This window comes from Emydura macquarii, unplaced genomic scaffold (assembly GCF_026122565.2).
Source record: "Emydura macquarii macquarii isolate MOO-44397 ecotype Brisbane River unplaced genomic scaffold, CSIRO-AGI_Emac_v2 contig_3517, whole genome shotgun sequence".
NCBI lineage: Eukaryota > Metazoa > Chordata > Testudines > Chelidae > Emydura > Emydura macquarii.
The window spans coordinates 6085408-6108521 of NW_027133654.1; the positions used below are offsets into that span (position 1 = coordinate 6085408).

At 35.5% G+C, this 23114-nt stretch overlaps 1 protein-coding gene across 10 annotated transcripts in view; it reads left to right on the plus strand.

The window, feature by feature from the left end:
* Nucleotides 1-23114, plus strand: part of SIPA1L2 (signal induced proliferation associated 1 like 2) — a 215484-nt gene that overhangs the window by 117074 nt on the left and 75296 nt on the right. For all 10 annotated transcript variants that reach the window (XM_067535855.1, XM_067535856.1, XM_067535858.1 and 7 more), the window contains 4 exons: nt 5344-5477; nt 7229-7417; nt 13031-13205; nt 21436-21539. In XM_067535855.1, coding sequence (XP_067391956.1) covers nt 5344-5477; nt 7229-7417; nt 13031-13205; nt 21436-21539 — 602 coding nt within the window. The remainder of the gene's footprint in view (nt 1-5343; nt 5478-7228; nt 7418-13030; nt 13206-21435; nt 21540-23114) is intronic.

Sequence of the window (23114 nt, forward strand, 5' to 3'; positions counted from 1 at the left end):
ACTGTATATTGAATTGCAGATTTAATAGTAAGGAGAATTTAAAAAGAGACTATGGAAAGATTAAATAGAAATGTAGCAAACAGTTGCTTGTTTATAAAGAAATACACATTCACCTTCCTTTGCTTCTGCCTTTAAGGAGATACCTAAGAAAGAGAAATAGCTTTCTGCCTAATAGTTGTTTTAGTTCACAGTTTTGTAATTGGCAGCTGTCAACATGCAGCTTTTATGTCTGTTTTAAGAAACAAATCAGCATATGAATCATTAACACTTTCCTTCCCTCTCAATGAAGTATAGATTAGGAATTCAGTTTCTAATTTCTGAAATAAGATGCAGTTTTATGTTGTGTGTAAGATGCATAGCTATTGCAAAAACAAACTCCACCCTTGACATGGATGTAAAATAAAATATTTTCACATTGGTTGTGTAAAATACTTGTCACTCTTGAGTTATTTGCAACAACTAAAATATTTCGCATAATCACATAGCTTTGATGTATTAACGGTGTGCTTTCATGGATCACAATTTAGCAAGATCTGAAGGGGTAGGAAAAGGAAATGTATACATGTTATATTTTAAAAGGATAATTGAAAGGAGCTTTTTTTGCATTGAGTTCCTTTTTTAAAAAATGTCCTTTTCACTGAAGTAATTGTCTCCATCACCAACCAATGAGGACTATTATTACCATGCTTATGGTGTGTTTACAACCACGTCAATGTGTAACTGCAAGTATTTATAGATATCAAATAAAAGAAATGTCTCTGTCTAAAAAGGACATTTTTAAGGGTATGCTGGGATTGGAAACCTTATCAGACTTTCAACATCAGCTGCCAGTTTTGTAGTCAGTAGTTTGGACACAGTCTTTTCTCATCACAAATTGAATTTTGTGAAAATGAGATTCGCTCAGTATAAATAGGATCCTTGTATTAGAAGGAGAATTGACCTCTATAGACTGCAAAATGAAAAAGTGAAGAGCTTTTAGATATTCTAGGGCTTTGGGAGAGTACCTTTATTTTGTTTGCTTTTTCCCCTTCAGTCTGGAAAAATCCTTGTTGTTTAACTTTTTTGGTATTTGGAACATTTTTAAAAAATTGTATCTTGCATTAAAAATCCCCTCCCTAAAAATCAGTGCTTTCATTTTCTAGATGCCCCTCACCACTCCTTGAATTCTGTTCCTTGAAAGCATCCTACCTACCACCTTTGATTCAATCTAAACTAATATATTTAGCTAAATTTTTAATTTTGCTCTGAATATCTGCCACTTTGGTCAAGAGTTGAGCTGGAGCTGCCAAGTTTGGATCAAGTTCTCAGCTTTTTCAAAGCCTGTAGTTCTGATCTTGGGATTTGGTTCGAGGCCCATCTCTCTATGTAGCCATACAGTACTATGTGAGGGCTTCCCAAGTCTTGTACTAAAGCCTTGGGAAATCATTAAAATTAGTTTTAAGGGGAAGTTAGTACCTATGATGGGTTTCTCCTTTCTGACAAAATGACAGATGGCAGCACCAAACATGGCTAAAAATGTTGGCCCCTTTTCCTTGCTCTGGAATTGGGACTTCCTCTCATTAAAGTTTCCTCTGTGTCAGCAAAAACAGCTCTTACAACTGCTTGTCTCAGTTTCCCAGCCCACATATTTCCTAACTTTTTTCTGCCCACATCTTCAAAATGGCTTGGCCTAGAAATTCTATGTTGGTTGTGTTTTTGTTTGCTGTGCTGTGCCTTTTTGACCAAGATTTTTCAAATGTGGGAGCTTAAATTTAGCTTCATAAGTCCATATTTAGTTAATTAAGTAAGTGGACTGATATTCAGAAGTGTTGAGCAACCAGCCGCTTTCTTAAAAGGCGACATGAGTTTGTGTGCACTCCACACTTCTGAAAACCAGTCCACTTATTTAAGTGCCTAAATATACTTTGGAGCCTAAAGTTAATCTATCTTTTGACACACTTGATCTCTGTGGGCTTAGTGGTGGTGATCCTATGTTTTAAAAGATCTGGGCTAATGTTTTCAAAAATGGGAGAGAGGACCCTTTTCAATAGTAAGTTATCAAGAAAACTTTCTGAGATGTTAATGAGTTTCAAGATTGTAATATACAGGAGATTGACAGTTTCTCACTTTTTTTTTATCCTAGACATACAAGCAAACCTTTGTAAACTATCCACTGCTAATTTTAATGTATTCAACTGTTCCTGTGAAGTTAATTGAATAGTATAAGTGAAACTTGTTTATGGCTCTGCAAGACAGGGTACCCTGAATTGTATGTTCTGTCAGAATATTGAACTATGAAAAAGCCTTAACTGTATATAACTTAAAAGTATTTACTAAACAAATGTGTCCATGTATTGTCATTTCAACCAGATGGCTTTTTTGTGTTTGAACATTAAAGAGGTTACTAGGTTATAATTGCAGCTTATTTGTCTGATGAATCCATGAGGATAAAATAAATATAAGAAGGATGAATAAGGAAATGTTTCAATAAAGTTTTATGTTTGGAGTAGTTAACAGTCTTCCTTTATGCACCCTGCAGAATTTTTGCTACTTGGTCATGTGGATATATTTTCTATAAACTGCAAAATGAGTGTTTAAATTACTTTAACAGCATGATTTTATCACTTGAAACACCATCTTCAGAAATACATTTCTTGTCCAGAGATGCTTTTAATTTTCTTGCAAAGGACAAAGCTGAAGCATGAAGCTTTGTGTTTACTTATGTTACATTCTAGAAACCTAGTAACTAAGGAATACCTTTCTCTTGATTTGCATCAGAAACCAAATATAAGAGAACCTTAAGTAAAGTGCTTGCTTTTTTCCCTGACAGCTTGAGTGTGCAATTATAGAAATTCCTGTTGATAGTAAATGACGGGAATCTTTAGATGTCCCAGACTAAATTAAAAATGATATCGTGATCCGTACAAATGTGTTGAGTTCATTTGAGTAACCTACCAAAAAGGCAATAACATTTGCTTTGTTGACCAAGTTAGGATTGTGTGATCTTTTTAACCTCTCTCCCTCTTCTGCTTTTGTTAAAAATAAGTAAATAAACTGAAGTATACTCAATGCTTGTGAAAAGCATCATATTGGCACTATTGAAGACTAAACTCCTCTTTGGAAAAACATGTAGCCTGTGAGCATGAGAAGAAAATTCAGTCTCTGTGCCCCTTTGATCCTTAGTGTCAGTTCCAAGATTGTTAACAAGGGTTTATTCTATTTCTGTTCTATATGGTTTTTATACTATGTGTATCACCATAGTATCTGAACGCTTCCAGTAGTGCATTAAGCAGTGTGACTACACATCTGTCACATGTTGTTTTTCCCCCTCATCTTCTCCCCAGAGGGAGAAATATGTGCAGTGGAGTGTCATGTTTTTGTAGGGTGTGTTTATCTTTTTAATTAAACTCATAGCAACAGATTTTTTTTTTTTTATGTAAGAGAAGGCCAGGTCAAAGAAACGTGTCTTGCATTTGGAGTGGAAAGTGGTGAGGTTTGTGATGGTTCTTGTTTCCTGGAGGAACTAAGGGTACCAGTTGTGATGTGGTGCTAGCTGTTGTGGACACTTTCCTTGGGAGCTGCACAGAGACCTCCAACATGTATCACAAAGATCCCTGAAAAGCCATAGAATGTTAACAATTTTAATTTGCTTTCAACCTGAACTGTAGTTAAGTTGGTAAAGTAGAGGTGAAAGGATCTATATTCCATTACCAGTCCTCTAGTCCTCCACTGTCCCTCTGAAATAGACTTCTGTGAACATTTCCTATAATGATGCTTCTACTTATAATTAATTCACATAATCTGGAAAAAATGTGCCAAAGTGAGTGATAGCCAAAAAATAGAAACCTGAAGAAAATTAGAGGTACTAGCTATAGTTCATTTTTCACAAAATTAACAGGTTGCCAGAAACTGAAAAGTTGTTAGCTTCAGTTTTTTATGGTATTGTAAATATTCGGTGCAGTGACTTAATTTTGACAGCTTTAAGTAGAAGTAATTCCACTGAAGTGCAAGAGCCTACTCTCACACCTTGTTTGTTTGAAGTCTGTTAAATAGTTAACTTAATTTTTCCAAACTAGTATTTTATCATAATATATACAGACAAAAGCATAAATGTTGAACAGTAGTATTTTAATCAACTGATGGCAGATTATCATGACTTTGTGATTTAAGTGTGTCATCTATATCCACATTTCTTTAAATTTAAAAATGTATTTTAACTGATACAGAAATTCAGATCAGATGTCTTACCCATAACCATATACTTAGCAGTCTCTGAATACAAGATCCAACAAGTGGTTTGTAAACAAAAAAGAACTTACTAGACTGTTTTCCCAAAATTCTCTTGTGTACATTCAGTGGGCAAAGCATAAAAACTGAATTATAGTTATAGTAAGACCTGCATGATTGGACACACAGACAATGACTGATATTTTGCACTGCAGTAACACCTTCCTTTCAAGGTGCTTACATGCTTTACAAATGTTTATAGATAAAGCCTCAGAACATCCCTCTGAGGTGGGTATCGTGTTTTCAAGATGGAAAAACTGAAGCATAAGGGAGGGAGACTGATTTGCCCTCGGTCACATAAGAAATCTGAGGCAATGCTGGGAGTAAAATCTGACTCCAAGGCCTCTGCATTAATCACAAGACCATTGAAGTAATTTCTATCTGCACTTTATAAAAAACAAACAAACAAAACACCACAGTGTTTTAGTTGATTCTGGTAAATGATCCTAGAGCTACAGACTTTTTTCTAAGTATAAAACTTGCTGTTTGTGCACATTAATCCACACTGTGACCTAGATTAATTTAATAGAGCATTGTATTTAAAATAAATTAAATAAAATATTGGCTTGTATTGTCATAGTAAACTATTTAGAAAATGAGTGTTATTTTCCAGTTCCTACTATAGAGTAACATCAATTTTGTTTCCCCCCACTACAATGAAGTCTTCATGTTAATTTCTGACAGTTCTGTTACACTGCTTTAAGACACAAATTGTCAATCAATGACAAAGCATGCCATGGCAGCTTTGTAATGGTTCACTCTTGAAATATTACTAAAAAGCAATATAGTTTTAAGAGATACATGCTGCTTGTCTACTCATGAGAAATGAGTGTGATTTAATTGTTTGTAGGGAACTTGTACTATCAGATATTTTGATACTTGTGCAGCTCTAATCTTAACTGCAGAATTTAATCTCTTCTATCAAACAACGTTTAGACGTGGAAAAGCCATTGTATGGCACATGGTGCAACAGTAGGTGCCTGTGAGCTTTCTTTTGTAAGATTAGATTAAGCCATCAGCTGTCAGTCTAACACTTCACTGTGCTCTTCCATTTTGCATTCATTCCTTCTGCTACAGAGCATCAGAACTACTTTGGAATTGATGAAAATCTAGGACCTGTTGCAGTCAGCATTCGGAGAGAGAAGGTTGAAGATGCTAAGGAGAGAGAAGGATCTCAATTCAATTATCGTATAGCTTTCAGGACAAGTGAGGTACTGTTATTGAATGTTATTCTGATGGGGAGGAGGTAGAAGAAAAGTTAACCCTTAGAACACTGGCTGTTTTCTCATGCCAACATATGTCGGGGAATTGACTTTTAAAGGATTTTACAGTTGAATCCATTTGCAGAGAGGTGTGCCTTCTGGTAGGAATACACGTTGGAGCTGATTTCTCGAGCAAAATTTTCCTTACTTTCCTGCTTCCTGAAGTCCTTCCCTCCTTTGGTTGGGAACCATCAGGGAAAAGGTGGATTGGTTGCAAGTGCATATCCACAGGGACCCATAAGGGAACAGATGGGGAACCGGAGCACAGATAGCAAATGAGGGAAGATAAGTTTAGACTGAGATGCTTATGGAGGCTTCTTGTGACAGGAAGGAAAGACTGGGACAAAAGGGAAGAATGAGGAACTTGAAGATGTTTACCATTCCTTAGTGTATGTTACAAATGTATAGTTTCAAAATGCCTGTTGAAATGCTATCTTCAAAACTTATGTACTATATTTGTAGTTTGGGATAAATATGGGTTGCCAGATCTCTTCCATGTATGTAGTTAATTGAAGGAGAGGGAATGCTAATGCCTTACTGAAGCAAAAATAGTGGCTCCTGTTTGAAGTGGAAGTGGCCTTTGATTGTATTGGATGCATACTTATTAAACCTGCTCAAAACTTTCAAATTCAGTCCAGTTTATATTTTTTCCCAACTGGTTCATTCTTCCCCTTTATCACAGCAATAAGTCATATGAATCCTATTTTTAGTGGTGATTTGAAGGGAAGTTTCAGGTATTTGTCATCTTTGGTTGGTCTCTATGATAAGCAAGTGAAAACTTTCCTTTGATTCCCAGAATTTGGGCTCTTCATCATGACAAAAAAACACCTGTTAGCCATAAAGTGGTGGTTCTTGATTATTGTTGTGCAAATAACTGGTTCAGTGGCTGAATTATGGAAGGAAAACGGGGTTGACTAAAACATTTAATTTTGCTTTGGGTTTTTTAAATAAAAATTTTGTTTTAAAATAAAGGTGAACTAAAATTCAAAATGTTTTATTTAAAAAAATGTCAAAACAAAACTTTAACAATTGGGAGTTGTGATAACAGCATATGTAGATGTACCCCAGCTAGCTCTGATTTAGATCAAAAGCTAGCTCAAGTAATGATAATAGTGATGGCCACACAGGCAGCAGCATGGACTAGCTCTGCCTGCATAAAACCCTGGGTACATACTCAAGCTGCCCAAACTGCTGTGCTTTCATTGCTATTGATACTGGAGCTAGCTTTGATCTAACTAGATTAGGGTATATTTACATGTGCTGCAGTCACACCTCCCAATCTGCAGTGTAGACATGCCCAAAAAATACAGTGCCTTGTCCCACTAAGATTTTACAGTGGAATGGCTAATGCACATTAATTACCCTGCTGTAAAAAGGCCCAACTTTTTTTGCATTGAAGAGACAGCTTTAGAAACAAAAGAATGAGTTAAGGATTTGATTACCAGCCCAAAGTTTCTATTTTCTAGTAGTCCTACATAATTTAGTTTTACTATATTTAACCTTGTGTTTAGAAATTACAAATGTCTGTTTCCTCTTCAGTGTCTAAGTTGCTTTACTAACCTTTGCACTATCTTCAATGAATTAAGCATGTCTCCCTCCCCCCTACCCCTTCCCTACACTTCAGAGCCTGAAGATTGTATTTTTAATAGCATACTTTTAGAATTATAAATGTTCAATGAGGTCTTCCACTCTTGCTGCAGCTTACCACGTTGAGAGGAGCAATATTAGAAGATGCCATACCATCTACTGCTAGACATGGCACAGCACGAGGCCTGCCTCTCAAAGAGGTACTGGAATATGTAATACCAGAGCTGAGCATTCAGTGCCTGAGGCAGGCTTACAGCTCACCCAAAGTCTCTGAACAGCTGCTTAAACTGGATGAACAAGGGGTATGTGGTATATGATTTCTCTCTAAAGACTATCCACTTGAAAGAAGATGTATCTTTTCCTTAAATCTTTTGTTGGTGTTGTAAATAAACATGAATCTGTGATGTAATATATTTTCTTTTGAACAGCCATCTGCCCTATTTTCAAGATGAGTTCACACACAGCTGAGTATTTTTAATGACAAAATGAGAATAGTTACAGGTAATGGTTCAATGATTCCAGAAAACATGCCTTATTGCCAAAGTTTCAAGTACTTGAACAATAATTTGGTTTTTTTTGGTAAACAATTTACCTTTTATGACTTGCAGTTCAGGAAAAACCAAGTAGCCTGTAGAGAATGGCAAGAGTAAGAGAGGGAAAGAGTGTAGTTAGAGCTTTGTTTTTAAAATTTTCACAAAAATGGTTTTTACAGATTAAATTCCTTATTTTTATGTGCAAATATTGGATATAAACATAAAGGTTAACTAATTTATATTTCTTATAAACAGAATAGATAAAATTCTAAAGATTTATAAAATCATGATGAGCCTCTATAGCTAAAACTTAAGTCAATGGCATCTGGAAGTGCTTGGCACTTAGGAAAATCAGATGTAAAAGATGTTAAAGATAAAGTTTACTTATAGTCCCATGAATCCCAGGTTAAAATTTTCATATTTTAACTTACAATTAACACTCTTCTTCACTGTAACCATCTTATTAGCAGAGTGAAATATTTGATGGTTCAAACAGCTGAAATTCTAATTGAGGTGATCTAACAGTCTCAGCTTAACACTGCATCAGCAATGAAACAAATGTACACTTTAAATTCAGAGTGAATAATGGTGAGATTTAACAGGTTCGGTAAGGTGAACATGCTTTGTTCAAAGACTACCAAGCATGATTACTGCTTCTGAATAATTTGTGAAGGACTAGCTTGTGAATACCTTTAATTCATCAAAGAATGTTTTTTAAGATTTATAAATAAATGATCATTGTATATGCAAAAATAAGTGTCTGTTGAGCTTGATTCAGCTGACTTAACAGCCATGTGTTAGTAATTTTCAGTACTAATTCAGTATGAAATACAGTTATTGTGTCTAATGTGTTGGTGTATACAAGGCATTCTTCTGTTGTCCCTTCCAGATCGATAGAGAGATAGGAGTTCCTAGCTATGAAAATTGGCAAGCTAGTTCTGCATACCCATTTCTTCTATTTTCCCCTGCTCATTTACTCTGCCAGGAGAAAAATAATTTTTAATAAATTACCAAAAATATGCTTTTAAATTTAATGTGTTGTGCATAATGTTTTTCCTTTCTCCTTCAGATTGTCAGAGTTCATGCAAAACAGTAAAGGAAATCAGGAGCATTCAGCCACTTTTTAATCTTAGTACTCCTCAGATGCTACATCATTGTAGCTATCTTTTCTGTTTAAACTCTGAGTTCCAGCTCATAATACCAGTGATATTAATTGGCCAGAGTGGAATCTCATTTTGGGCAATGTAAGGCATTTCCTTCTTCCTAGACTGAATGGTGCATTGACAGAAACTATTGCCATAACCCACAACCATAAACTGGAACTGTAATTTTGGTATCCATTGTAAAAGCGCAAAGCAGTCAAACTAGCCAATGTTATATTGTAATAATCAATCAGTGACTTTGAGATACAACATTCATCATTTTTCCTTTTTTATGCCTGATATTTAGTATTAAGAATTCAGTTTTGTTGTGAAATGTGCTGTCATCAGTATGAATATATTATTTTTAATTTTTCTTTTTTGCTTCTTATCTTGAGATAGTTACTCAGGCAAATACAGAAAGCTGTGCATAGAACTGGCATGAAATCCTTTTGTGCTTCTAATCCTCTTAGGTGTTCAATGCACTGAGTTTATTAATCAAGCAAATATAAAGAGAGTCTTTCATGGCAACTGAAGGTAATGCCTGGCTGTACAGCCACACATTTAAAAAAAAAAATTTGAACCATGATCTAGTAGATTCATTTTGCCACCAGGGTAGTAATATTTTAGAAACTGGTATGCAGTAAATGTTTGTTGAAGCTTTTCCACAGTTAGAAGCCAGTGTTTGCATGTAATTGTTTCCTCTCATTTTCTACCAAAGTTTTTGTGTCCCGTGAAATCTAGTATGGCTTATGGAGAAGAGCAGTAGTTGTAGGTAAATTGTTGTTGCCATGATGACAATAGCAAAATAGATGTGAACTGTTTTATTAACCTCTTTCAAGAATGTAAATAAAAAAATCTGGATTATTCTATTTGTTGTGAGAAACAGGCAATTAGATGATCAGCTTTAGATTTGGACATAGTTTTATGGGAAAAGCCAACTGTTCTTCTGGAGATCAGGATGGAATATTTTTCTAATTGTATTTTTTCCTTTTTCTTATGATAGGATAATGGTGTTTGTTCTTATTGCATGGGAATCTTTTTTGCCCTTTTCTGGCACAGAGGCTGGAATTTACAAAGGAACCCAAGGGAATTAAGTGCTCAATTTGTTTTGAAATTCAGTTGATGTTGAGCACCCAACTTCCCTGGGTTCATCTGCTCATCTGAGCCAAAAAGTTGAACTATGTAGGCTAGAGGTACTCAGTGCTTACTTTGTAATGAAAGGTGCCGAGGCCCAAACAATTTTTTAATGTTCATAACTGATGTGGCAAGCCCAGAGGTGCCGGAGCTATGAACTGCCAAGACAAAGGTGCTGGCGCTCAGCTCTGGCAAGCCCTGACAGAAATTAAGTACTGGAGGTACTGAAGTTGTCATCAAAGCATTCACTTAATAAATGGTCTGTGATCTGCTTCTCATCAACATAACTATGTTGATATTTATTCTGTAGCTAAAGCATCATCCATTAGGTAATCACTAACAGATACCTGCCCTAAGTCAGAATCCATTTTAGCACTTGTATTATGAAATTGCTCTCAGAACCAGATTAGAACAGCCACACCAGTACTTTAGAAATCATGAAGTGAGAACTGTGTTTGAAATTAGTTTCCTAGTACAACTTTAACAGGGTTGCCGCACAATTTCAAAATTGCATCGTGGATGCAAACAAAACTGCCTAGTTAAATTGTTGAGTTCCTTCCCAGATATGAAGCTGGTAGAATGAGCAGTGTTTGAACATGTGACCATCTCCTTTAAACATAAGTTTAGTTAATATGGGAAGATGTTCAGCCTTTGAGATTTTCAGAGGAAGAATACATATGTAAGTGTAATAAAACACAAAGGACCTGATCCTACAACCTTTATGTAATTGAAATGCCATTGGTTTCAGTAGTAGTAGTTTTTGTCTGCATGAGGAATGTGGGATAAGCCCACAGATTTTTGTAGTTTAAAAAATTAGTCTATTGCATATGAGTGTACATGTTTCTAATATATATTTTATGTATAACATAAAACCCAGAAATCATGGGTGTATAATTTCATTGGGAGTTATCTGATGATCTAACTCACATGAACAAATGTGAGTGGCTTTGTATAGACACCCAAACACATGGATATAGTTAGTCACAAATCTTTTTTTAAAAAAAAAAACAACAATAAAAACAAAAAAGCCCCCAAACAAACAAACCAACCTTATTTTCATTTTATATAACAGATAGCCACAACTCCAAAATTCTCACTATGCTTCGATTCCAGTTTCCACTAACGCTATCTTCATCCCTCATGCACCCACTACTGCTCCCATCTGTCCTTGAAGCCTTCCTGGATAGTTCCAGTTGCTTTCACTTCCAACTTCCGTTTTTATCTACTGCATGAATAGCTCTTGCTTCCTATTCCAACAACCTCCCTTTCCCTGTTATATGTGACTCTTACTTCCTGCTGTGCTGTGAATTTTTCAATGCCAATAGACCAATTTGTTTTGTTACACGGGTGTTAATCAGTCCTAATTCCAGTGGAGTTAAATCAGATTTACACCAGTGAAACAAAGTAGAAATTGTCCCATTCATAGGTTTAATTTAATAACTAAGAGTGAAATTCTGACCCTACTGAAGTCAAAGGAAATTTTGTAACATACTTTTGTCACGAGAGTCATAGAATCTGATTCTTTCCAGAGTTTTTAAAAATATCCATGACTTTTGACGTTTGAGGATTTTTATATGTGGTGGGTGCTTATGATGATTAAGCCAATTTTATTGGGCATCTTTAGTGCTGCCAGGTTGAACCCTGGGCTGCATGGGTGGCAAACAGAGCAGAAGCTCAGCAAAGCAGTAACAGCATGATGGCACAAAAGACCAGTTTAGTAAACTTCCAGTAAGATCTTTTATTCCTCCAGGAGTGATGAGGTATTTTCTTTTATAAAAAAGAAAACACAAAAACCATAGTTTATCTTCATAACTGCCCATTTGCTTAGTAGAAACACAGCTATTATTAAAATGGGAAGATAAAGGTAATTTGAGGTGTAAAACCATGCTCACGGCACGTCACTCTTTTTGCCATATTTTCATTACTTGTTTTTTTACCATTCCTATCCCATGACTTTTCCAGGCAGTTGCCATGATAAAACATCAGTGTGATACCACATCCATGGATTAAAATGGTTTTTGTTGTATGTTTAACACTGCAGCCCTTGTATTATGTATGCCTAAAGTGAATTGGAAGATTTTTGTCTCCTGAATGTGTTTTGATGGGAAGAGTATTATATACTTTGTTTTACAGACCTCGATAGTAGTCCTGTATTTTGATTAAGGAAGTACTTTAGAACTTGATAGTAGATGTGAGAAGTGTGTATGGATAAATGTCTTAAGGGACTGTGGTGTGATTGATGATCTCAGTCAGTTTGTGAAGCTATAATAGCTGGTAGAAAGACTAATAGGATTAATCCACTCACATGGGGTTTCCTATTTGTTGTCTCATGTATCAGCCTCAAGAAACAAATCAATATTTTTCTCAAGAAAATAATCGCATCTCATCTAATAAAAGTTTAGTAGTGAGATTTTAACAAAATGTAACAAAAACATTCAATTGCAATCTGATTTCTAATTTACAGTACGCTGTGCATATAACATATCTCAGCACGTGAAGATAGTCAGAAAATAGGAAATGATTTTTTGAAAAACACTTTTATGAGGAAAAAAGATTTATTGATGCATATAAAAGAAAGTAGTCTTGTGAAAAATCTATGTGTGGTACTCACTTGAAGCATTGCTTTCTAAATGGCTGTTCTCATATAATTTGGAAGGTGGGGTGGGGAAGCACTTGACGTGCAGGGGACCAATTAGCTGAAGTTTAAAAGCTAGAAATATGTGAAGAAGGCTTCTGACTGTGTTTCCAGACTGGGAGAGAAGACTATTGTACAGCCAGTGCCAATTAAAAATATAAAATGGTGGAGCATGCAATGCTGTAAATTTCTATATATAATTGATTGATTAGCTAAGTCAAAAGTCAAGTATTTATCTACTTGCTCTGTCTGTGCTTGAATGCCTACTGTCGACTTTGCTGAATATAATTTTCTTTGTTATCTTTGGCATCTGAATTTGTCCTCACTTTCTCAAATAATTTATTTTGTCACCTTTATTAAATAATCCTTGCCTGCTATTGCAGAAATAAAGTAGTAGTTTTAATAGTTATATTTTTCTGTTTTACTGCTTGTCAGGTTTTCCCATTTGTAATTTTACTTTTCTTATTTCAGCTGAGTTTTCAGCACAAGATTGGGATCCTTTATTGCAAAGCAGGTCAAAGCACAGAGGAAGAGATGTATAACAATGAGACAGCAGGGCCTGCTTTTGAAGAGTTCCTTGATCTTCTGGGCCAGAGAGTACGGCTAAAAGGGTTTAGTAAATACAGAGCTCAGCTAGACAATAAAAGTAAGTTGTGATTCTAACATGTGGCAGAATCTATAATTCTCTAAAGGTAAGCATATTTTGTAAATTCTGGCTCTTGTTCTATGCACTTGACTTTGGGAGTTGACTAGAAAGTTATAAGTTAGATCCCTATAAATGGTATACACAGCATACCTTAAGTCTGAAAGGTTAGTACTCTTTATTGCGACACAATTAGAGAAACCCCTGGTGCTTCAATCTTCTATTGCTTTGTCATAACATCTTATATGACTAAATTTATGCCCATGTTATATCTGCATCTATGAAAAAAGGACTACATTAATATAATTGACCCACATTTACTATCTTGGTTCTTAGTCTGAAAAGGCAAAGTGAAAGTTTATATATTGTTGAAGGTGAAGTGATGAAAGAGAGTTTTCCTCATTTAATTTAGGATTTTGTGGATTAATGTTCATACTTGGAGAAAGACCCAATATTTTCAATAAGATGAATATTTTGCTGTTCTTCATGTAACATCCAAACAGATAAGGGATTTCTGTGGTGTTTCTGTGGTTTGAGATTTGTTTCTATCTCTTAAGTTTTAGTCTCCTCGATACTATAGATCAACAGTGCAAATGGATAAGAAATGTATTGCATATATTTAGTTTCTGATAAGTTTCTCTTGTTGCTGCTGTTATGTTTGAAGTATGGATATCAATCTATTCTATGTACCATGGACATGTTCTCACTGGGTCAGTGCAATCAATTTATAATCATGAAAGCCTCAATTTGAGTTAGTCAGGCTGGTTGTGTGGTCAACAGAACTCATCTCTTTTAGTTGGATGTGGTTTTGATACTGTTTTGACAGCAGATCCTTGTGATTTGGTGAAATGCAGTGTAGATATCTCTACTGCTTATGTTTATTGAATGCTTCCAACTGCTTGGGTTTACTTATTTCTGCTGTAATCTTCCAAGTGTCAACTTTCAGCCAACCTGACTGTTGAAGTTGACAAACAGAAATTGGAATTTACCTATATATTATAGCTCACATAACTGGAGCATTTTTTATTAGCATAGTGTATCTTTTTTAAAATAAAACTGCTGTTAACTGTTACTGCTAGATTTGCAAGGAGGCCCCATTCTTTTGGGATTTTCCATGATAATGTTAATACAAATCCGTTGATAACGGCATAGTTAGTACATTCTATTTCAGTGCAACATGTTATCAGTTTCTCTCGTTTGACATTAACATATAGAAATGTTGTTAGCACGTACTGGTTAACAGTATTTTGATTTGGCTCAAGACTTCTGGGATCAATACACATGTTAGGAAAAAAATAAAAAATGAACTTTTGGACATTCCACAAGGAGAGTGTGACTGAAAATCACCAGGCACAGTCTACATATCGAAATATATGCTGATCTGATGTCGTCATATTCAATGCCTGTAATGTTCTCAGCACACACTTGTCATAATTTGCTATGAAAGCAAACAGCTGATACATTTTGCTCCACAGAGTTCAGTAACATAATTCAGGTATGCTACTAACCGCTGTATGTTGTTGAAGATGATTGTGCAGAAAATATGCTATCATATATTGTTACACTGCAGTCTGAAAGGGAGTTGGAATCAAGATGGCTGACAAACAAGTTGTCTCTGGTTTTATGATGAGTATATAACTCTGGCTTCATTAGCATCTTGTTTATTTGTGTAATCATATAATTCTTTTTTGCAGAAAACCATAGTGAATGTTACAGGAGTGCATTGTTTAAAGTTAGAATAAACTAATGTTTTCATATCCTGTAGACTGAGAGTTTAGAACGCTGTATGCTGATCTTTCTTTTTCTATTAGCCACTTTTTCAGGCCTTCCTGTACCAGGAGTAATGGTACCATAAAATTTGCTGTTAATGATTCACTTTTTACATGTTTTACATTTTCATTTTTTATAGTGTTGTAGCTAATTAAACAGAATTTAAAAAAAAATCCTTTTCTTCCATTTCTCAAAAGTTTATGAATTAATGTGACCTTTTAATTTGAGGATTATTTATCCTTCAATTAATCTGTTGCACACTTTTAATTGTCTATTAGTTTTTATTATACACATTATTCTAGTGAGAGTAACTGGATGTATCTGGGCCATTCCATGCAGACCTGCAGAATATATTAAATGCAAAAAAATATATCAGTGCAACATTGAGTTTGCACAATTCTAAATTTCAAAATCAGGAAATGGAAAAAAATTAAGGCAGCAATTCTAATTCTGCCACATTGCACACCCTGTATGTTTCATGATATATTTTATAACATGAATAGTGATATAATAAGCCACATGCCTAATCAGAAAAACAAGAGTGAAAATATATGTGCAACAGTCAAGCTAAATTGTTCTTGGAACTTTAATTTTTTTCATATCTTGACTTTTTCATAACTTTTAACTATATAACCTTAAAGTGGCAGTAACATAGCTTTTTAAGTTTTATTTCCTTCTATTCCTAAAAAGGAAAGTGAAGGTGGAAGAAATTGCTCTTGTGTTGAAATTCACATCTCACTGAGGTGAACTGGGGTCTTGCTTTTTTTTGCTGCCATTGTTTGGATGAAGATGCTTTTCTGCTTTTTTCTCCTTTCGCTCTATAACGTGGATGGGCTGAAGGGATTTTATTCAAACTTTCTGAAACCAGATTCATAGTCAAGCAGAAATGAGGTACAAAAGAGGAACATGTTTTTTTGAAAATTACAAGCAAAAGTTATGAAAACACGGTGTTTCTAATAGCAACCATTATGCAATCTTAATTACAGTGGGCACTACCAAGTGCCCATTGTAACACCTTCTGAGCCAAATGATTTCAACTTGTCCCAAGTAAGGGGATCTTAAATTTACAACATAGACTTACTAGTTCATTTCCAAGCTACTAGTCCAAAAGTATTAAAATACATACGCATGCTACCTTCAGAGAACTTGAATTACAGGTAAGGGATCTGCCTTTGTGCAATAAGTAAAAATGGAGAAGCTGATATTATAAAACAGTATCCAAAGGTTTAAATGAGATAGTTAATTTTTTCCAGGGAAGATTCTGAAATAAAGAGGAAAATAACTTAAGCTGAAATTTTGTGCTTATTTAAATAAGAAGCTTCAATGGGAATTGTATTGTGTATACAGCCTCAATCCTGAAAATGCTTATACATGAATTTAGTTTTAAGAATGTAAATATGCTATTGAAACCAGTGGTGATACACAGGTGTCTAAAGTTAAACGTGTGCATAAGTTATTTCAGGATGGGTGGCCATAGACACAGTATAATTTCCATTGAATTATACTTAAAATATATTATAAACACAGTTTTGAAAAATGGAATTAAATAAGAATTAATTTTATATTTTCCGTTTTAAATCTTTTTCAGGAGGTACTATAACATGCCTTTTTAACTATAAGTCTGAAACTTGTCATACATGTTGTCAACAGTTCAAGTCCCATTTCAGCAAAACATCTAAAATGTGCTTAATTACTTTGCTGAATCAGGGCCTAAAGTAGTCAGGTGAAATTGGTTTTGAAAAGCAGGTACTAGACATGACCTAGAGTATAATTTGGAGAAAAGGAGAATGAGTAAGCGTGGGGAGAGAATATAACTACAGACAAAGAAATGAGTGAGTATGGAAGATAGGAAGGAATTAGTGACAGTAGCCCTGATTCACTAAAATATCCCTTTACAAAAAAGCATTTAAGCACCTGTTTAATGTTAAGCACATGGTTAGATACTTCCCTGAATAGGGATAGACTTAAACCAATGAGAATATTTTATACAGAACCAATAGCTTTAAACTTAGAAGGTTTTTTTAGATGTGTAAAGAAACTTCAACTACAGAAGCACTTAGGCAATAGCTGGATCTTGAAGGCAATTGATGCATTGCAACTAGTGAGGTTTAAGAGGGGGGGAAATATCATTTGAGGAACTAAGGTAGAGGAAAATTCTGTTTTCAGGCAGAGAGTTGCACTAGACATCCTTAAGGTCTTTCCTTGTCCCATCATCTATAATTTTATGAAGATATCAGGTCATCTGTTTGAATAATTGTATTCCAAAGAGACATTGTAAGCTGAAATTCTGCCACACCACAGAATCTGATACCATAGTAACTTGAAGAACTAGAAGAATTATTTTGCTGACTCTGCCTCAAAGAATTTTCACCAGAAAGACTCCACCACCCATAACTGCCACATCCCCACTGAAAGTCATGAGAAAAAAGAATAATCTGACTGGTCACCCATCAGTGGATGAAACCGCATATTTGATCATTACATTGATTGCATCAGGAAAAAAATCGACTGTGAAATATTTAATAAACATCACATCCACCACAATCTCTCCACTGCTGAGAGGACGTCCTATATAGTCCCTGAAATCCAACCTGCAAATAGTTGTCAAACCAGCACACAAAGGGGGTGCCATCATAGGCCTCGACCATGATGGCTACATCAATGAGACCAACCGAGAACTCTCCGATACCATGTATTATAAAGAACTGAAAGAAGACCCTACACCACAATTCACAAATAAATTTAAGGATATCAAATCCTTCCCTAAACAACTCCAAGAGCAACTCTACAACCTCATCCCCTACAGATCCACCCCACAGATCATCTATATGCTTATCAAGATACATAAACAAGGCAGACCCAGTATATTTGGTCACGGGATTCTTACTGAAGGAATATCAGGATTCCGAGAAACCATCCTTAAACCACTCACCAAACAAAGGGCAAATTTCCTCCAGGACACAACTGACTTCCTCCAGAAACTCTGCATCATCAACAGCCTTTCTTAGAACACTATGCTTGCTACCACAGAGGTCACCTCCCTATGCACCAGCATCCCTCATCATGATGGAATCACTGCCTGCCTCAAATAGCTACAAGACAATGGACAACATTCAGATATGCATTCCTAACACAATGCCAAACTCATCCGTTTCATCCTTCCCCATAACAACTTTATGTTCAGCAGCAAACACTGCCTAAACCATGGGAACAGCTGTGTGAGTACTAGGATGGCTCCATAATATACCAACCTCTTCCTGGGCCACCTTGAGGAAGTATTTCTGGAAAAATGCAAAACCGATGATATATTTTAGGCATGATATTTTCATCTTCTGGACAGATGACCTAAACTCCCTCATAGATTTCCACAACAACCATCATCCATCCATCATACACTTTCTAGGACACTCATATACTACCGTCAACTTCCTGAACACAATGATCAGCTTCAACAATAGAATCCTACAGACCAATATATACAAGAAACCCATTATGACATTCCCCAGGGTACAATCTGGACTGCTGAATAGCTGTGTCTCATCAATTCTCCAGCCTGGGATGCCTTTTACATTGCTTTACTGGTGAACAGCCATTAACACACAACCTCCAGCATGTAACTTGCTCACAGGTGCACAGTGGTAAGTGTTACTAGTTAGCCACTCATGAATTACACTGCAGAAGAATACCAACAGATTCTTTAGTTCTAGACTCTCCTCTCCTCCCCTGTCCCGAAATGTTTGCCTTGCATTGGCCAGCATCTTGCTGAACAATGCAAGCTCATATAAAATCTGTCATTTCATCAATGGAAAATATTCACCAGCTTTTTTGTCCCAAATCGAGTTTCCCACACACTTGAGTCCAAACACACTGGTTATATAAAACAGTGAAACAAGTGTATTAACTATAGAAAGAAAAGAGAGATTTTAATTGACTTCAAGTAATTAGGCATAAAGGTCAGGATTGGTTATGAAAGAAATAAAAGGTTAAATACAAACTAAATGCTTAACTTAACAAGCTAAATGAACTTAAAAGCAAAAAAGGTTTCTCTCCCGGTACTGACTGAAAAGTCTCTCACCCCCGCCTTTCCCTTCCGCCAAGTTCAGTTCTTTGAGAATTGTTGATGCCATGATCAGAGATGGAGGAGGAGAGTGAGGTCACGTGTTTTTCTCCCCTCTTTATAATTCAGTTTCTTGTGCTAGAAATATCCTTGCTGAGTCATAGCAACAAACAGTTTCTTGTGGACGTGGGGTTTGACCCTCCTTGTGATGGCATGTACATTTCTTTTTCATGCCTTCTCCCTGCCAGAGAATGGTTCCATTTGACTCTATTGATATCTGTCTGGAGGTGCCAGTGTCTGTCTCTGAAGAACTGGTTTGGGCCTGCCTTTCTAAGTCTGGAACATGTTAGAGCAATGTTATACAGTAGAAACTTATAACTTTACATACAAAGTTGATACACCTATTTTACCAGGACAACAATATTCAGCATATTGTGAGTTTTCAAATGATACCTCACAAGACATACCTTGTACAAAATGTATCATAGTCTTGTAAAAGTGGTGAACATAATGGTATATGCTGTCACACCTATAGATCACCACACTTAGCTCCATAGATCCAACAACCACAGACACACCATGAAATCTCTTAGCTAACGCCAGGCATTCAGATACCATGGAATATGCTCCAAGGAGAAAGTCTGGGATATGTACATACCTTAACACTCTTTAAACTGTCTTCACTGAACAAGTAGAAGTAGAGAAGTAGATTGCATCATGGAACATGCCACCCTAACTCCCTGAGAGAACCTGCTTCACTACAGGGAAAAAACCAAAAACAAAAAAATACTGACTGCACACCCCTACTTGTCCACCTTCCATGTCACACTGGAACTCACATAGTATTATCAAACAGTTACAACCCATACTTGATGAGGACTACATCCTGAAAGAAATCTTTCCCGAAACCCCACTCCTGGCCTTCAAACAACCCCCCAACCTCTCCAAGCTCATCATCAAAAGCAAGCTCCCCGCGAACCCAGGACACACCAACTCAAAGTGGCACCAGACCCTGCCAGAACAGATGCACAATTTGCAGACATATCTCCATTGGTATGATGATCAACACCTCCCACAACATACCTTTTAAGATTCCTGGGTCCTACACATGCCTATCACAACATGTGGGGTACGTTATCCAGTGCACCAAATGCCCTAACAGCAACTATGTGAGTGAAACTAGACAATCACTATGCTCTCGAATGAACTCACACGGAAAAATGATAAGAACACCCTATCACCCGTGCACAAACGCTTTTCACAAAACAAACAGTATCTGACCTCTCAATCCTCATCCTAAAAAGAAACCTACATAACGCCTTAAAGACTACCATGGGAGCTTAAATTCACAACGCTTCTAGACACCAAATATCATGGACTCAATAAAGACACTGTTTTTCTATGTCTCATTGCAACAACCTGTGACTCTCTAACTCTCCTTTATCCTACGACTGCAGAGATGTTAATTGCCCACTTCATTCTGAATAGTTTCTTGTGACGTGTTAACTCCTTAAGCTTAAAAATTTGTTCCACCTTGTATTTAGCTGTGGTACTCTGATTGTCTTTCCCAGACCTGAAGAAGAGCTCTTACAGAGCTCAAGAGCTTGTCTCTCTCACCAATAAACGTTGGTCCAATAAAATATATTACCTCAGCCACCTTGTCTCTCTCATTGTAAGGTAAAGTCATAAAAGAGGAATAAAATTGATTAATTTGCTACTACTCTAATGATTCTGAGACCCAACGTGTATTACTAAATTTTGCAAATTAATAATTCCAACATAGTAAAAAACCATGATCTTCCATTTCAAGCTGTACTTTGATTCGTTTTACACCTCTAATTTAGTTTTAATTGTGAATTTTCATAATTTACCATGAAATAAAATATAGATTGTTTGGTTTTTTAAAAAAAGTCTCAATTGACGCATCTGCTAAATATGGTAGGTAGAAAAATGCTATGAATATTTTCTGTAGATTAATGTATGAAGTAGCCAAGTGCTGATTAAAGAGATTCTATTTTATAAATTTAAAATTGTGAAGTATTTATCAGTACAATTTATTATTATTATTTAGGAAAAAGTACTTTGTGTACCACAGTTTGTGTATTGAAAAATGAAATGTGTTTAGCCATGTTTTTAAAAATATAGGCCTAAATTTTGAGCCTGTTGCCAGAAGTAAACTAACTTCATATTTAGATAACTGGTAACTCTATTTATATCTTCATATGGAATTAGGGAGCAGATCTTCAGGTGGTATAAACTGTCATAGCTCCACTGAAGTCAATTTTCACCTACATTTAGGAATCTAAATTGAAAATTATGGCTAAAATTTCCTAAGAATGGTGTCTTAAAAGCATTGTGAATGTTCTGTTTTACTGACCCTCTTTTTATAATGAAATTTATTTTCAGCTGATTCAACAGGAACTCATTCCCTCTATACCACCTATAAAGATTATGAATTAATGTTTCATGTATCAACTATGCTGCCATATATGCCCAGTAATAGGCAACAGGTATGTTTTTTCTTAACTCACATTTTTTTCCATAGTAATATATAGTGAAAAATTTAGGGGCTGAATAAAGGTTTTGTTTTTGTTTGAAATTATATTTTTGCTGTAAAAACAATATAAACAGTTTATGCAAATTGTGAATTGGAATCATGTTTACACAAATCTTACTAAAGCATTAAATACTCAGAGATGTTATTTTAATTTAGCTTCATGATTCAGGAACTTATCCTGACTCTCTTTCATTGCATGCCACTATTAAACAGTATTGACATCTGTGGAGATTTGAAACATTTTTCTAAAACATAAACTGGACTTACATCCCTCATGTGTTTAAAATACATAGTAATGTAATAAGGTTTTTAAATGATCCTGAATAATCTTTATTTTTTATTTCAGTTTTCAAACCTCCTCTTACTGTACTATTTTAATAATAAATGCCTCACCAAATCCTACGGCATCTACTTGTAGACACAGAAAGCTGTGCAACGAATTTATTTTATTTCTGGAAATTGCTCATTGTTCATATTATAGCCCAGAACCTCTTAAAGCATTAAGGATGGCTAAAAAACAACACCGCATCCAAAGTGTGTGGAACCCTTAATAAGGTTATGTCTGTCTTTGCCTGTACTAGAAAGTGAAATAATTAAGAATAAATATTTTTGTGAATAAGTTGAAAAGCGCATTTGGTATGGTATATCAAAACATTAACATTAACATTTAAGAATAATAAATAGAGCTATTCACAGATCAGATTACTGTTAAAGCTATAACTTTTCTTACATATTCTGCATCCTTCTATCTCTACAGAAGTAAAACAAAAAAGTATTTTATTTGCAATATCCTCTCAGTCGCAGTGCAAGATATAACCATTTTTCCAGTGACGATATGCGACTATTCTGTTGCAAAGATTTTACCCTTTTGTCTTTTGGAAGAATGTGGAAAAATTACTGGAAAAGTTTGTGGTTGCTGATTATTTCTCAGATCACAAACTGATATATATTTTAGATATATATTAATAATATCTGCATATTTCACATTTTACCCTGCCATTAGCTTTTGTGGGAGGGAAGGAGGATGTGTCAAGGCAGCAGACAATAGACAGACGTTATGAACTATAAATCCTTATCACAGAATTAACTGTGAAAATTGAAATGGAATACATGTTGCTTTTTGAATTTTGGTAGTCAATCCTCTGTGCTGATGTTAAACTTGGCAAAGGTAATGAATTGTTAAAACAATTCTCCAGAGTTACAGTGCCTCATATCTGTTTCCTTCCACTCCTTGTTCACCTCTGCTATAGGTCTGATTTAGAAACTTGAAAAGAAGTGGAAAGTCTTTGTAGTATGGAAAAACATTTCCTACAATATAGCATCAATGTCTAGACCAAACTTAGATGGCAGAATCAGCCAATCTGAAAATCTACACTGCTTTCACATGGCAAAAAAGTTCAGTGATCTCATAATTCAGTGCTAACAGATAGTAGTCAAAACAACAGACTGTCTCCAGTGTTTGAGAACACCCATACTTTCCTTAATGGCTTTGGGCCATCTCTTACTTCGATGTAGAGTCCTTTAGTAA